At 32.2% G+C, this 16,240-nt stretch overlaps 1 protein-coding gene across 1 annotated transcript; it reads left to right on the forward strand.

Annotated features, from left to right (window-relative positions):
- LOC109358690 (putative ABC transporter B family member 8) lies at positions 8,851-15,995 on the forward strand. Its single transcript, XM_019603080.1, has 9 exons — positions 8,851-9,256; positions 9,369-9,423; positions 10,028-10,206; positions 10,539-10,996; positions 12,239-12,779; positions 12,970-13,149; positions 13,318-14,604; positions 14,773-15,188; positions 15,383-15,995. Exons 1-9 carry the CDS (start codon positions 9,011-9,013, stop codon positions 15,738-15,740), a joined length of 3,720 nt encoding a protein of 1,239 aa, XP_019458625.1. The 5' UTR covers positions 8,851-9,010; the 3' UTR covers positions 15,741-15,995.

Consider the following 16,240-nt stretch of genomic DNA (forward strand, 5'->3'; position numbering starts at 1 on the left):
TAAGATGAAAATGAAGTCTTGTATAAGAAGAATAATATTAACAATGAGGTGAAGCTCATTGAGCTCAAGTTCTTCAGACTCTAATTAATCAAGTTCCACAGACAAATATATATATTACTCAGGTGGCACATAGTAATCATGACCTAGTTTCCCTCCTAATAACTATTATGTGGAGACTTTTTTTTCTTTCTAGACAATGGTGTATTTACCTTTTTTTTATTAGATACTTGTTTTATTTAGGATAAGAATGATGCTTTTAAAATAATATAGTGGTATGTATGTATTTCAAAAATTGTCAGGTAAATATATCAAATAATTACAGTGTTTTCTAATGAATTAAAGTAAACATGTTACAAATTTTGTATCACTTCATACAACATTTATTTGATATTAGTCAGAAAAGTAAAACAAGAATTAAATATATATTAATTTTATACTTTCTGATCAATAAAAATGAAAAAATACATGAAATGATATATATCTTCCACAGAAAATGTGCTCTATCCTCCTAACTATTATGGAATTTGATTAGTTCATGGCTACCCACTTATCAACAGAAAAAGTGGAATATTCTGTCTGAAGATATATCTTCCTCTCTATTTCTGAGAAACACAACGTTTCTTTTATGGTCCTCTTCTTAAATATTATGCACACAATTAATATAATGTTGATGACCATATTTTATAACATATTCTTATAACTCCTTTTCCACTTTTCTTGATTTTGTGAGTTGTATGTTCTGACAAAGTTGCACTATATTAACCTTTATTCAATTGTAGAAATCAAATTATTTGCTGATTTTAAGTTATAAGTATATGATCTATGCAAGCTTATATGTATAGTTATAACAATTTAAAAATTAAAAGCAATAGCTCTTTATTATGTTTTACTGCAACTTAATTATAAATTAAAAAGCTTTACTATCTAAGACATTGTCAGACTTCAGGTTTTGTCTATAATTTGTGGGGTGCTAAAAAAGCTTATATAAGCTGAAAACGCTATATTTTCAGCTTATATCTCTTTTTAAAATTTACATAGAAAATCCAGACCCTATATATAATTAAGAAGAGATATATCTAAATTTAAAATTGTGATTAGTTCATATAATGATGATTAGTCAAAAAAGAGAGTACCACTAGTTCCTTTTATCATTTGTTATCCTTGAAATAATTTAGGTTCTTCAAATGAAAAGTGTCTCCAAAGCTACAATTAGTTATTTTTTATTGGCATCTTTTGCTACAATATTAATGATGATTAGTCAAAAAAAGAGAGGATATCACTACGTCCTTTAATCATTTGTTATTGTTGAAATAATTTAGGCCCTTCAAATAATTTAGTTATTTTTTATTGGCATCTTTTGTTAGAATTTGGAATTCGCTAACAATAATTAAGGTGAGGTGCATTGAACTCTAATAAGAGTCTACTTAGCTAAGTTTCACATGCATGAACCAAAATTCAGGAAGCAAATTTAAGCAACATAACATGTAGATTTGATATAGATCAAGTTCCGGTTTGGTGAAATATATAAATATTATTATGAACGAATTTCGACAAGGAATTTAGCAAGAGAGAGAAATTTCTAGTTGAAAATAGGGAATATATAATTTAGTCAAAAGTGAGCATACAAAAGAATCAAGATATAAAGCTAGTGTCCAACGTCTGACATTTTTGTCAAAGAGATTCTAAAGAATACGTATCACATGATTACATGACATCTATTACTTCCTAATTATATTGCATGTCACAATATTAGAATATTATACCCATATATTTTCAGTATAAAAATTTATATATAGTCGTTATATCATATGACATTCATTTGTATTATTTTGTTGGAAGTGAAATATGCTACAATAATAATATATAAATGATACAATAATAATATATAAAATTGATACATTGATAGTGTAAACATTTTAATTTTTTTATTTTCTAATTACAGTCAGAGAAAGTAATACACGTTAATGTCGATCAGATCCTAAGGTTTTGTAGCAAAATTTAAAAGTAATGGCTGGAAAGGATAAAAGCAAAAGGATATAGTGCCCTATATATAAAATATAAGGGATCACATCAATTCTATACGTATAGTATGATTGTGTCATTAAGAGAAAGAAAAAGATAAAGATAAAGAGAAAGAGAGAGGGTACAAAACATACAGCTATAAAAATGTAAGGATTGTTATGGAATTTGATGTGTTCATGCAAATTCGGCCTAGCATTTAATCGGGTGGACATCTACTGTCCCAAAATAATCACAAGCAATGACACATGAAATAACATATTTTGTGAGATAGTAAATGTGCTTCCCATTTAACCCAGTCCATAGGGGAATATGCTCAAAATATGTTCCTGTTTCTGAGAAACACAAATGCTAATGAGGGTTCTCATAACTAATACCTTATACACAACTAATAATAATATTGATGGCCATGTATTATTTCATCTTTATCACCCCTTTTCAAGTTTTCTTATTTTTGTGAGATGTATACTCTGACAAAGCTCTCCAATATTATCACCAAGTGTTTATATTAAGATTCAAAATTCTTTTAACTTAATTAAATGTGTGTTAAAACTTAAAATTCTAGATTTCGAATTTGAAAAATACATTTACTTGGTAGGAAAAGTTTGTAATTCATTGAATATGATATTGTACTAGTATTTCATTAATACTAACTATTAATTGGAGGATCTAAAACATGTTTGAAAAATAGGAATAATCCAAGACAAGTATGTAAATGAATTTGTACTAGTAATAACTTATATTAGTGGATGAACCCTTCTATAGATAATTAAAAGAATAGTGATATCTATTCTTCTAATAAATTAGACTTAAAACTCTAGTAATCATAGAAAATTAAATGGAAAATGACACATGTTACTTTTTTAGGATTAAAATGATTTTTAGACAAATTTTGACTGAAGAATATGTCATTTTTGAAACGAAAAAATTCACATAAAAATCATTTTTACTCTCAAGCAATCTCACCAAATATTTCATTCCCACATATACCACATGGCACTAAAAATTAAAATTAGTTTTTCCTTATTCTGATATAATTATTTCCAAAAAATTTGCTATCATAAAATTAACAATCAAAATATATTAAGAAGAGTACAAAGACAATGTCAATAATATTCCCAATGTATAATAATGATAATAATCATAATTAAGTAAAATTATAATCATTTCTAAAATATAAAATAAATAACTAAAGTTTAATTCAATAAAAAATTAATAATTAAAAATATATATTTAAAAAGCAACAAAACTATTAATACATTTAAAATATATTGCACAAGGCTCAAAACTAGTTTTAGAATACATTAAAAAAAATTGTTTGATATAGATAATACCATGTGCCTTACTATTCCACATTCAAAGTTCAAGAGTAAGTATTCTTTCATTTTATTTTATTTACTTATAATCGGCTAACGTCCAAAACAAACTTAACCCTTCTTGATGAAAGCCTATTCAATAAGAAGAATAACACATGATACAACACAAAAATAAAAAGGAAGAATGAGGAAAAAAAAATACATTAAAAATCTATTGATGACCTTCACTAGAACATCTGTATTACAGTGGCAGAAGAATTTGTTGACTTGAAAAGTAATTATCTAATTTTAGAAAATAATGCAATAGTGCATGTATTCACATAGAAAGAGTGTTTTATATTTTTCAATATGTTATTCATATATTAATATTTAATATACATAAATGATGAATATTACACCTTCCATATACAATTTTGATGCATAGAGTTAATTAACTTTATTTTGTAAACAAAAGGAATATCATTTCGGTGACAGCTACTAGCTACTGTCCTTTCTCTATGTATAATTCAACAGAGCCTAGTGAAAATGGATCTACAACAAACTTTACCTATATATTCTGGTCTATATGTCCTAGTACTCGTAATATTATGTCCCCTTCAAACCTGGTAGAGACACTAAATAAGTTGACAACTCTATTATTCAAATATTTAGTACTTCAAATACAATGTGCATTTATTTTGCTTATATTTTAATACTCACTTGTATTCAGGTGTTAATTATTTAAATACAATAAAAGTTTGATATAACCCGACAATGGCCAAAGTGGTATGAAATTAATTAAGATTACTAAACTAAACTAATATAAAGAATGGGAGAGAGTGCTTCCATGATCATATATTTTTCTCCAGAAATGGACAAAAGGGATTTTCAGATCTCGTGATATAAAGAAAAAAACAAATGAAACACCAACCACAACATCATCTTTAACAACTCCACAATCTTACATCAATCCTATGACATGCATTCTGTGCTTCTTATACAAGGGAAAAGTACAGTGACACATAATTTCTATATATATATATACATCTCTTATTTATGTCTTTCTAATAAAGTTTGAGCATGAGTATGCATAAACTAAAGTAAACTCATTTGCAAGTACAATAGACCATGCTCAATTATTTATTAATTTTTTCCATAAGAAAAAGTAAATATATGGAATGGGAGTATTAGGAATAATAAACTCTCATGAGGATACATACCAATTTGGAAAAAAGTAAAACTAACATCGATCTTCTAAACAATTGAGAAAATTAATGGGCATACTTTAATTAAACCAACTAGCTAGCTGCATTATATATATACTTTTTTATATCTAATCTGCATCTCTAGCCAGGGTTATATAAATTCTGTGTAACTATTAGATAAGCGATGTAATGAATGTGTATTAAGAATGAATAATATGGAACTTAGATATCCACTATCCATATATTAAAAAATATAAATTCACATATATAAATGATGATACTAATATTTTTTTAAACTTTATACTAGTAACGCATAAACTATTTTCATCTTAGATAAAAATTGCATCATGGAAGAAACTAGCTAGGTGCATGAAAGAGTTGAAAGAGCATGCAACTATTGAAATGAAATAACTATTAATAAAATATAAAAATGTAAAATGACATTGAGTCTATTAATTTGAGGATTTTTTTTAAGAGTTGTATGTGATTGAATTGGATCTTTACTTGAATTGCATAAAATAAAAATAAATGATAAAATATAATATCAGAAGATAACTCTGGAGGTATTCTGAGTATTTGGAATAATGACTCTTTTCTAGCTGAAGATATCATTTGTGGATCATATTTTGTTCTGGTTAAACGTAAATGGGCTTCACATCATGCGGTTTCATATATCATGAATGTCTATTGTGCTTGTGACTTGACTGGAAAGCGAAAGTTTTAGGATGAAGCTAAGTCCGCAAAGATGAGACATCATGGCGATTTGTGGTGTTTAGTAGGTGATTTCAACTCAACACTCTAGCAGGATGAAAGAAAAGGAGTTGGTCTTCGCATAAACATAAGGGAATGTGAGGAATTTAATCAATTTATGTTTGATCTGGAACTGTTTGATTTACCTCTATTTGGAAAGAAGTTTACTTGGTTTCACTCCAATGGGAAGACAATGAGCAGGATTGACAGGTTTCTTGTGAATGATGGATGATTGGCTAAATGAGGCAGATTAGTTCAATTAGGTCTTCTGAGGACTTTTTTAGATCATTGTCCATTTATGCTCAAGATTGATGTTTCAGATTGGGGTTCAACACCTTTCTGCACTAATAATTGTTGGTTTTCAAATCACCGTTTTGGGCAGTTAGTTGCTGATGAGTGGAAGAATTTAGTTATCAGGGGAAGGGGATCTTTTGTGTTTAAGGAGAAATTAAAGAAACTCAAAGTGATCTTAAATAGTTGGAACAAAGAACAGATCAGTTTGTTGGATAAGGAAATTGAAGATAAGGTGGAAGCTATTAAATCTCTTGATGTTAAAGGTAGCACTGATAGTTTATCGGAGGGTGATGTCATGTCTAAATGACCGGCTACTGCTGAAATGTGGTGACTCTCATGTCAAAATGACAATCTTTTATTATAGAAATCCAGACAAGATAAATCCGTGAAGGTGACTCTAATTCTTAGTTCTTTCACTTATTATAATCAAGAACCAGAGTTTCAAGAAGAACACAGGTTTGGCTATTGATGGTGAGTGGATTGAAGAACTAGTCAGAATTAAAACTCACATTATATCATTCTTTGAGGCAAAGTTTGATGAAAGCCATTGGGGTAGACCTTATCTTGATGGTATCGATTTCAACAGTTTGTCTGAAGAGAATAATGTTTTCAACAGTTTGGAGCTGCGATGGTGATAAAAGCTCTGGACCTGATGGTTATAATTTTACATTTTTTAAAAGTATTGGGATTGCCTTAAGGATGATATAATCAGTATGATGGAGGATTTCTATAAGTTTGGGAATTTTCCTAGAGGTTGCAATGTCTCATTTATTGTTCTAATCCCAAAGAATAATTGTCCACAAGGCCTCAATGAATACAGACCCATCTCCATCATTAGTTGTATTCAAAAGATTATTTCAAAGTTGTTTGCCACTAGACTTAAAAAAGTGATTCACTTGGTTATTTCTGAATGTCAATTTGCTTTCATCAAAGGTAGATTCATCATGGATGTGATGGTGGTGGCTAACGAGGTAATTAACCAAGCTAGGAAGAAGAAGAGAGAAGATTGCTTCATTCTTAAAGTGGATTTTGAAAAGGTATATGACTCAGTGAACTGTGATTTTCTCCTTTATATGATGGAGAGGTTGGGTTTCTATCACAGATGGAGGGTGTGGATTAAAAACTTACTTCTTTCTAACTCTGTATCTATCTTGGTGAATGAGAGTCCTACCAAAGAGTTTACTATGGTTCGTGGCCTAAGGCAAGGTGATCCAATAACGCCTTTTCTTTTTCTAATAGTTGTTGAAGGTCTTAGTGGCATCATGTGAGCTGCAGTTTCGAAGAACATTTATACTGGATACAAGGTTGGTAAAGATGAGGTTTTTATTTCTCACCTACAATATGCGGATGACACCCTTCTAATCGGAGAGAATTCTGAGCATAACATTATGGTGCTTAAAAGAATCCTGAAATGTTTCGACTTGGCGTCTAGGCTGAAAATTAACTTTCATAAAAGTTGCTTCATGGGTCTTAACTCGAGTCGTGATTTTGTTATGAAGGCAGTTGATAAATTTTATTGTGGTATTGGCTCTGTCCCCTTTAATTTCTTGGGAATTCATGTTGGTGTAAATCCTAAAAGACTCTCTACTTGGTCTCCTATCATTGATTCATTCAAAAAGAAACTCCTCCTTTGGAAGTAGAATTTCATCTCCTTTGATGGTAGGATAACTCTTCTAAAATCGGTATTGTGTTCTCTACCTATCTATTTCTTTTCATTTTAAAGTCTCAATTTTTGTTATTAATATGCTTGACAAAATTCAAAGACGTTTCCTTTGGGAAAGGGGTGACGAGAGAAAAGGGATACATTGGGTGAGGTGGGTGAAAGTTTGTAGGCCTAAGAGGAAGGTGGTCTTGGGTTGAAAAACTTATTCCTATTTAACTTAGCTCTTTTAGGAAAATGGAGATAACATTTGTTATGTGAGGGGAAGTCTCTTTGGGTAAACGTTTTAAAATCGAGATATGGGGATGAGTTTTTAAGAAGTGGAGGGGGTGGTGAATTAGAGTGTTTCAAGAGGGGTTCTTCTTGGTGGAGAAAGTTAGGCAATCTTAGTTAGTCGAGGGAGGGAATAGGTTATGGTTGGGTAAATGATGGTGTTCGTAGATCTTTAAGTTGCGGTTTTTCTATTAAATTTTGGACTGATTTATGGGTGGGGAGAGATATCCTTAAAAATTCCTTTGCAAGATTATTTCAGGTGGCTTTTGGAAAAGATGCAACTGTTGAATCCTTGGGTGCTTGGAGTAATTGGGCTTGGTCTTGCAGCATACACTAGAGAAGGAATTTGTTCGTTTGGGAGGAAGAGGAATATGAAGATCTCCTAAGATTCCTCCACAACTCTACGCCTAAATAACACATTGTTGATTCTTGGACTTGGATTCATGACGTAAGTGGGCAATACTCGGTTAGGAATGCTTACCAATCTTTGCATCATGTGGAAGGAAGTCAGGACCTTGTTTCTTCAAGAGGCTTTGGGCTTCTAATATTCCATCAATGATGAAATGCTTAGTGTGGAGAATTGCTTTGGATAGGGTACCAACTAGAGTGAACATTGCTCATAGAGGTGGATTAAGTGCTCAATATCCTCTTCTTCGTTCTCTTTGTGGTGAGTTGGAGAAAAATATTAGTCACTTGTTTTTTTCTTAATATCATATCTTGTTTGGCAAAAGCTTTATTCTTTCTTTGGTCTTACATCTATCATTTATAATGATGTAATGACTCCCTTTCCATCTCATAAAAGCATGATATGGTTGGAGAACAAGAAAAAGTAGTCATGAGTGACTCTATGGTTTGTGACAATTTGGACTATTTGGCACATTAAAAATAAAGTTATCTTTGAAACTTGAGGTTCCAAATTGAGGAGATAATGAAGTTTTTTTTTTGCATTCTTGAAACCTTATTAATGTTCATTTTCTTTTCTTCTCTTACTCTTATGTTGATTCAGTGAGACATCCATCAACTTCTCTTTCTCTTTGTTAATTATAAGGATTCTATAAATAGGAGTAACTCTTTTTCTTTTAATATTTTTATCTCTGGATTAATATGATCAAAAAAAATAATAAGGCACCTACAATAATACAACTGATGAAAATTATATGATTAAAAAATGCTCATGGAAATATTTTTGGTTAATTATAGGATAAAAAATATATTATAAAGCGGATATTATGGGAATGAAAATTTCAATACTTTAACTACAATGTGACTAGTATTAAATATGTTTGAATAATATTGTTGCATATAAAATATGCCACTCACAATTTTCTTACTCCTAATAGAGATGCATATATAGTGTTCATAGTTCATACTTCACACACATATATATAAGCAGGCCTGGGAAATCAACTTCTTATATAATTCATCTCTCTTTTCCTCTTCCTTCTACATTGCAAACCCAATAAGAAGGTCCTCATTCCTCATCACAGTGAGACTGAAAGCACAAAGAACCAAAAATGGGTTCCACAAAAAAAGAAGAGTTAGAAAGAGGAGAGAAGAAGATTAGAAGAAAAGAGAGAGCTTCATCAATATCAGTAATCTTTAGATATGCTGATTGGACTGATATTGTGCTTATGTTAATGGGTGCTTTTGGAGCAATAGGAGATGGCATGTCTACAAATGTTTTGCTTCTCTTTGCTAGCCGTATCATGAACAGTTTAGGATATGGTAAAAATAGTAATTCCATGTCTGAGGTTGAAAAGGTATATATATATTTATATAAGGTTAACTTTGACTCACTTTTTACACACAGCTATGACCAACTTATATTTACCTTCCTTAATTGTTTCAATTTGCTTTGGTTTATTGTTTCAGTGCAGTTTATATTTTGTCTACTTGGGCTTAGCAGCCATGGTGGTAGCCTTCATGGGTAATACAAGAAATTTAAACCTTTTTTTTATTATTTTGCTTTACTTTTTGAGGACAAATGTGTGAAACATTTAAGGTAGCATCTAACTGTACTGTAGTACTAGGCATTTCCCAACAGTGCACCATGCCAAGGAGGCATAGTGTCTGGCTCTTATTCTAAGATTCTTGTGCTCGATTAGAAATTACAAAGGGCATGTTTCTATTGAAAAATTAAATAACCACTTTTTAATTTATTGAATATACCATTTCTCATAATTTCTTTGCATCTTTTAGTTTTTTTCCCTTTTCAAAACATGGCTTATAGGAGATCTTATTAGGGATGCAGGAAAGGTTAGAGTGTAATTTATGGGGTTTGAGTCCGGACACTTATACTCTATCATGCAGCTTAACTCAGTGCACTAGATCTAAGGGACATATCTTTTTACTTATGTAGTTATATGCTTCACACAACTTATAATATGAAACCCTAAGAGGTATAGTTTTATATGAAGAAAAAATAGGAAAGACTAACAAAAAAAAAGCAAAATTTTCTAAATCCTACCATAAAAGAGACTCTTAATTAAGAATGCAAAATCTGGAGACTGAATCAATAGTAATACTTGTAGAGGGCTACTGCTGGAGTAAAACAAGTGAGAGGCAGGTGTTGAGAATTCGTTACAAGTATTTGGAAGCTGTTCTTAGACAAGAAGTGGGGTTTTTTGATTCACAAGAAGCAACTACTTCTGAAATCATTAATAGCATCTCAAAGGACACTTCTCTCATTCAAGAAGTTCTTAGTGAAAAGGTCTATTAAATTTTCTCTCTTTTATCTTTGTAATTTAATTCAAGAAATGTGCTCCCTCACTAGATATTCCTATAGTTGTTCTTTGAATATAAGAATTTTCTTTTATATATATATATATATATATCATCCAATGTATACCATGTCAGTTTTGTGAATTATCACTGTCTCTCACTTTGATTACATTTTTAATGTCATAAGTAATGTGATATATAGACTAATTAATTAAGGTGACTCTCTCTTTTATGTACTATATGTTACTTATCCATATGCAATACTTGTTATGAATATTATACTTTCATTGATTTTCCTCATTGATTTTTATTTCTCATCAGGTGCCTTTATTTTTAATGCACTCATCATCATTCATCTCTGGGGTGGCATTTGCAACATACTTCTCTTGGAGGTTGGCATTAGTAGCATTCCCAACACTGCTTTTGCTTATTATCCCTGGCATGATTTATGGCAAATACCTCATCCATTTATCAAAATCTGCAATCAAAGAATATGGAAAAGCAAATGCCTTAGTAGAACAAGCACTAAGCTCTATCAAAACAGTTTATTCATTCACTGCTGAGAGGAGAATCCTAGAGAGATATTCAGAGATATTGGATAGAACTTCAAGGCTTGGAATCAAACAAGGCATAGCTAAGGGTCTTGCTGTGGGAAGCACAGGTCTCTCTTTTGCAATATGGGCTTTTCTTGCTTGGTATGGAAGTCATTTGGTTATGTACAAAGGGGAAAGTGGAGGAAAGATTTATGCAGCTGGCATTTCCTTCATTATGAGTGGATTGTAAGTACTTTCTTCTATATGTCTCTCTTCTTTCCTTTTCTTTAACCTTTCATTTTCAATCATATGTTTCAATCTTATATAAGTAAATTAGTAAGTTTTAGTTAGAAAACATATATACAACATGAGACATAAATATAAGGATAAACAAATTATCAAATTATGTAGAACATCAGTGTCATTGTTTTAAGTGTTACCATGATAACTATTTTGAAGTGTATGTTGATTTATATCATTTTATTATTGAATAAAGGGAGATCAAGTAGCCAACTTGTGAAAACTGACATGATTTTCTTTAAGGAAAAGGGGATTAACATTAGATTAGTAGCATGATTAATGGAATCTAGTGGTTTCAGAAAAGTATTGATATCTTTATCTTTCACTATGCCAAAATATTATTGTTGCTGATATTCTAGGTCACACTTTTGGTAGTGATCTTCATAAAATTAAAGGTGTTAGAAAGAAGTCGAATTGAAATGTGTGGCATCCAAATTAAATGCACTTCTTTAACACAAAAAAGTGATTTCTGAACCATTTTGATGAAAAAGCACGAGTAGTTGAAAGGAAAGGTTACTTTACTTTACTCTAGGTTTAAGTACGCGTACTATAACTGAGACTCGGAAGTTTCACTTTCATCCTTTTGCTTAGTGAACTCTCTTCTACCCGCAATAAAAGCTTCAAAGTGCTATAATCGATTAAATTATTACACTAAAACTTGATAATCCACTAATTGTTTTGATCTTCAAATAGTACTGATTATTTTTGTTTGAACAATGATGATGATTATGTTGATCCACCAGTAGACAAAACTAATAAACTATACAACAAAAATCAAACATTTATCCTACTAGGTGGAGTCTATTAAATGATTCAACAACGGCATAATGATTTATCACAAATCATCAACAAATATAATAAACTATAATTAAAGAAAATAGTTAATCAACTATATTACTATTGTTTATATATTCAACTATCCTCTCTTATTTTTTATCAATAACTTCAATGACAGGAATTAATAGGTAAAAGTGTTACATATGAATACAGCATAAAGAGAAATATTTGAAGGGAGTATTAGTTGGTGAGAACTGAGAAGGAAGACCAATGAATTTGTTTTTCTATGAAGTTGTGGATATATAATGTTTGTAAATTTTGCATTGCTTTTACATAAATATATTAGCATTTTTACATTTATTTCATTATGTTATTTTTGTTTCCCTTGTTAATGATTGAAATGTAATGCAGATCCCTTGGAGTAGTACTTCCTGATTTAAAGTACTTCACAGAAGCATCTGTTGCTTCTTCGAGAATATTTGATATGATTAACCGAACACCATTAATTGATGGTGAAGAAACAAAAGGACTAATATTAGAGAAAATTAGTGGCAAGCTAGATTTTGAGCATGTCAAATTCACATACCCTTCACGTCCAGATATGGTTGTGCTTAAGGATTTCAATCTACAAGTTGAAGCAGGAAAAACTGTGGCTATTGTTGGTGCAAGTGGAAGTGGTAAGTCCACTGCAATTGCATTAGTACAAAGATTTTATGATGCAGATGAAGGTGTTATAAGAGTTGATGGTGTAGATATAATGAGTCTAAAGTTGAAGTGGATAAGAGAGAAAATGGGACTAGTGAGTCAAGACCATGCATTGTTTGGAACATCTATAAAAGACAATATTATGTTTGGGAAGCATGATGCTACCATGGATGAAGTAGTTGCTGCAGCTACTGCAGCCAATGCTCATAACTTTATAAGACAACTTCCTCAAGGTTATGAAACCAAGGTAAGGTAGTTTGGTTACTTTTAATTTATTGAGACTTTTATTGTCACATGTTAGTTCTTAAATTATCATTTTAGCACCATCATAGAAGCTTAAAGAGTACACTTTATTAGTTTTATTTTGTATGTTTCATCATTCAAATCAAAAGCAGTTAATAACCAAATCTGCTAATTGATTGTTGATTGTGAACTAGATTGGAGAAAGGGGTGCATTTCTTTCAGGAGGACAAAAGCAGCGAATCGCCATTGCGAGAGCAATCATAAGAAATCCTGTGATTCTCCTACTTGATGAAGCAACTAGTGCTCTTGACTCTGAATCAGAATTACTAGTCCAGAATGCCCTTGATCAAGCCTCCATGGGAAGGACTACATTGGTATGTATAATTATTCATTTGATCCTTAGTGTAGGATGCATTAACTTCTTTATCCAAAGTATGCAATTAATTATCATCAATTTTATTAAGAGGCAAGGCATGATTTCAATGCTGATATTATAGGAATAGTAATTATCACAAATTTTATAGACTCCTGAACTTGATCAGGTTGTTGCACACAAGTTATCAACGATTCGAAATGCAGACCTCATCGCGGTCGTCAGTGGCGGTTGCATCATTGAAACTGGTACTCACAACGAACTAATCAGCTGTCCAAATGGCCACTATGCAAAACTGGCAAAACTGCAACCACAATTCAGCATCAGTGACAAAGACCAAAATCCAGAATTAGGCACACTTTCTGCAGCAAGAAGCAGTGTCGGTCGACTGAGCAGTGCAAGGTCAAGCCCTGCCATCTTTCAAAAATCACCATTACCAAATGATACCACACAATCCACATCCCTTGTTTCTCATCCTCCACCTTCTTTTCCAAGGCTTCTTTCTATGAATGCTCCTGAATGGAAACACTGTCTAATTGGAACCCTCACAGCTATTGCTAATGGCTCAGTTCAACCTCTATATGCCTTAACCATTGGTGGCATGATATCTGCATTTTTTGCACCAAGCCATCAAGAAATGATTCAAAGAATCAGGAACTATTCAATGATTTTCTCTTCTCTATCCCTTGCTTCTATGACACTCAATGTCTTGCAACACTACAGTTTTGCTTATATGGGATCCAAGCTAACAAAAAGGATAAGATTGAGGATGCTGGAGAAGATCCTGGCCTTTGAAACTGCTTGGTTTGATGAGGAACAAAACTCTAGTGGAGCATTATGCTCAAGGTTGAGCAGTGAGGCTTCCATGGTTAAGTCCCTCGTTGCGGACCGACTCTCTTTACTAGTTCAAACCACTTCTGCTGTCACCATCGCAATGATCATAGGCCTCGCTGTGGCTTGGAAGCTTGCGCTTGTTATGATATCAGTGCAGCCACTCACAATCCTTTGCTTTTATACGCGAAAAGTGTTGCTCTCTACGCTTTCAACCAAGTTCGTTCAGGCTCAAAATCAAAGCACACAAATTGCTGTGGAAGCGGTATATAATCATAGAGTTGTAACTTCATTTGGAAGCATCACAAAAGTTCTATTACTATTCGATGAGGCTCAAGAGGCACCGAGGAAGGAAGCGAGGAAGAAGTCTTGGCTAGCAGGCATTGGCATGGGTTCTGCTCTGTGCCTAACATTCATGTCATGGGCATTGGACTTCTGGTATGGTGGTATATTGGTTAAGAAAGGAGAAATAACATCAGGGGATGTGTTCAAAACATTTTTTGTATTGGTAAGCACTGGCAAAGTAATTGCTGAAGCTGGAAGCATGACTTCTGACCTTGCCAAGAGCTCAACAGCAGTGACATCTGTATTCGAAATTCTCGACAGGCGGTCACTAATTCCCAAGGTATGCCTGTAACTATTAATGTTAAAGTTTAATATTAATACATTGTCAGTGTAAATATTTTTAGGCCGTTGACCAATCATACATTATCCTATATACGAAAAATGACAATCTAATAGTGTCCTACAATGTTAATCTTACATTAAATGATACCTTATGATGTTTGATTAGGCTGGAGATTGCACTAATGGCACTATGTTGGATAAAATGAGTGGAAGGATTGAATTGAAGAATGTTGATTTTAGTTACCCAAACAGGGTTGGGACACAGATATTGCGCAAATTTTGCTTGGAGGTGAAGGCAGGAAAAAGTGTTGGACTAGTTGGGAGAAGTGGTTGTGGAAAATCAACAGTAATTGCCTTAATTCAAAGATTCTATGATGTTGAGAGAGGGACAGTGAAAGTGGATAACATTGACATAAGGGAATTAGACATTCACTGGTATAGACAAAACACAGCACTTGTTAGCCAAGAACCTGTCATATATTCTGGCACCATACGCGACAACATTTTGTTTGGGAAGCAAAATGCGACAGAGAATGAAATAGTTGAGGCTGCAAGAGCTGCAAATGCACATGACTTCATCTCGTAAGTTTTCTATCGACATATATAAGATAAGAAACACTTATTTCAACCATGCTTACATATGTTGTATTAGTTCGTACGTGGTACGTGGAATTCAGTGCACGATACGTAGGCAAAAAGAAAGGGTTGCACTATGAGCTTATTGTATTTAAGTCCATTACTGACTATAATTTGCTTTTTTCTATTTGGTAATGCAGATCACTAAAAGATGGATATGAAACTGAATGTGGAGAAAGAGGAGTACAATTATCAGGAGGACAAAAGCAGAGAATAACAATTTCAAGGGCCATAATTAGGAACCCAACAATTCTATTACTAGATGAAGCAACAAGTGCATTAGATGTGCAATCAGAACAAGTTGTACAAGAAGCTCTAGATAGGATTATGGTAGGTAGAACTACCATTGTTGTGGCACATAGACTTAACACAATCAAAGAGCTTGATTCAATTGCTTATGTCTCAGAGGGCAAGGTTGTAGAACAAGGAACCTATGCTCAACTTAGGCACAAAAGAGGTGCATTTTTCAACCTTGCTAGCCATCAAATCCAAATTTAGTTTATGTAAATTAGTATTATTATGTACAAAAATGTAGTCCATTATGCAGAGGAATATATTTCTCTAGGCTTGTGTGGTCCTTTCTTAATCCTAGATTATGAATATCTTAATGGGCTAGGACTGGGACTAATGTACTATATGATGCAAGGGACAGGATCCTAATCCTAGTACATAATATATGGTAAAACACTTTTGTTCTATTTGAGGTTTCTGAGCATAAAATGCAGTGTTGCTATTGTTCAATTATTGATTTAATATCTTATGTTGTGTTACTTGGATTGATGGCAGAATTGCAATGACTCTTCATTTCACTACAAATTACAAGTGTATGATGTTCATGTTCCAATGACTTTTATTTATTTATTCACTAGAAAGTGTTGCAATATGCTACTACTATGGGTTGGTGGATTACAACACATTTTGTTTATTATCTAACACATTTTAATATAATGTAATATTTAGAAACAAGTGATTTTTGTTTGTTGGTACTATTATTTAGG

Source organism: Lupinus angustifolius, chromosome LG10 (assembly GCF_001865875.1).
Source record: "Lupinus angustifolius cultivar Tanjil chromosome LG10, LupAngTanjil_v1.0, whole genome shotgun sequence".
Lineage (NCBI taxonomy): Eukaryota > Viridiplantae > Streptophyta > Magnoliopsida > Fabales > Fabaceae > Lupinus > Lupinus angustifolius.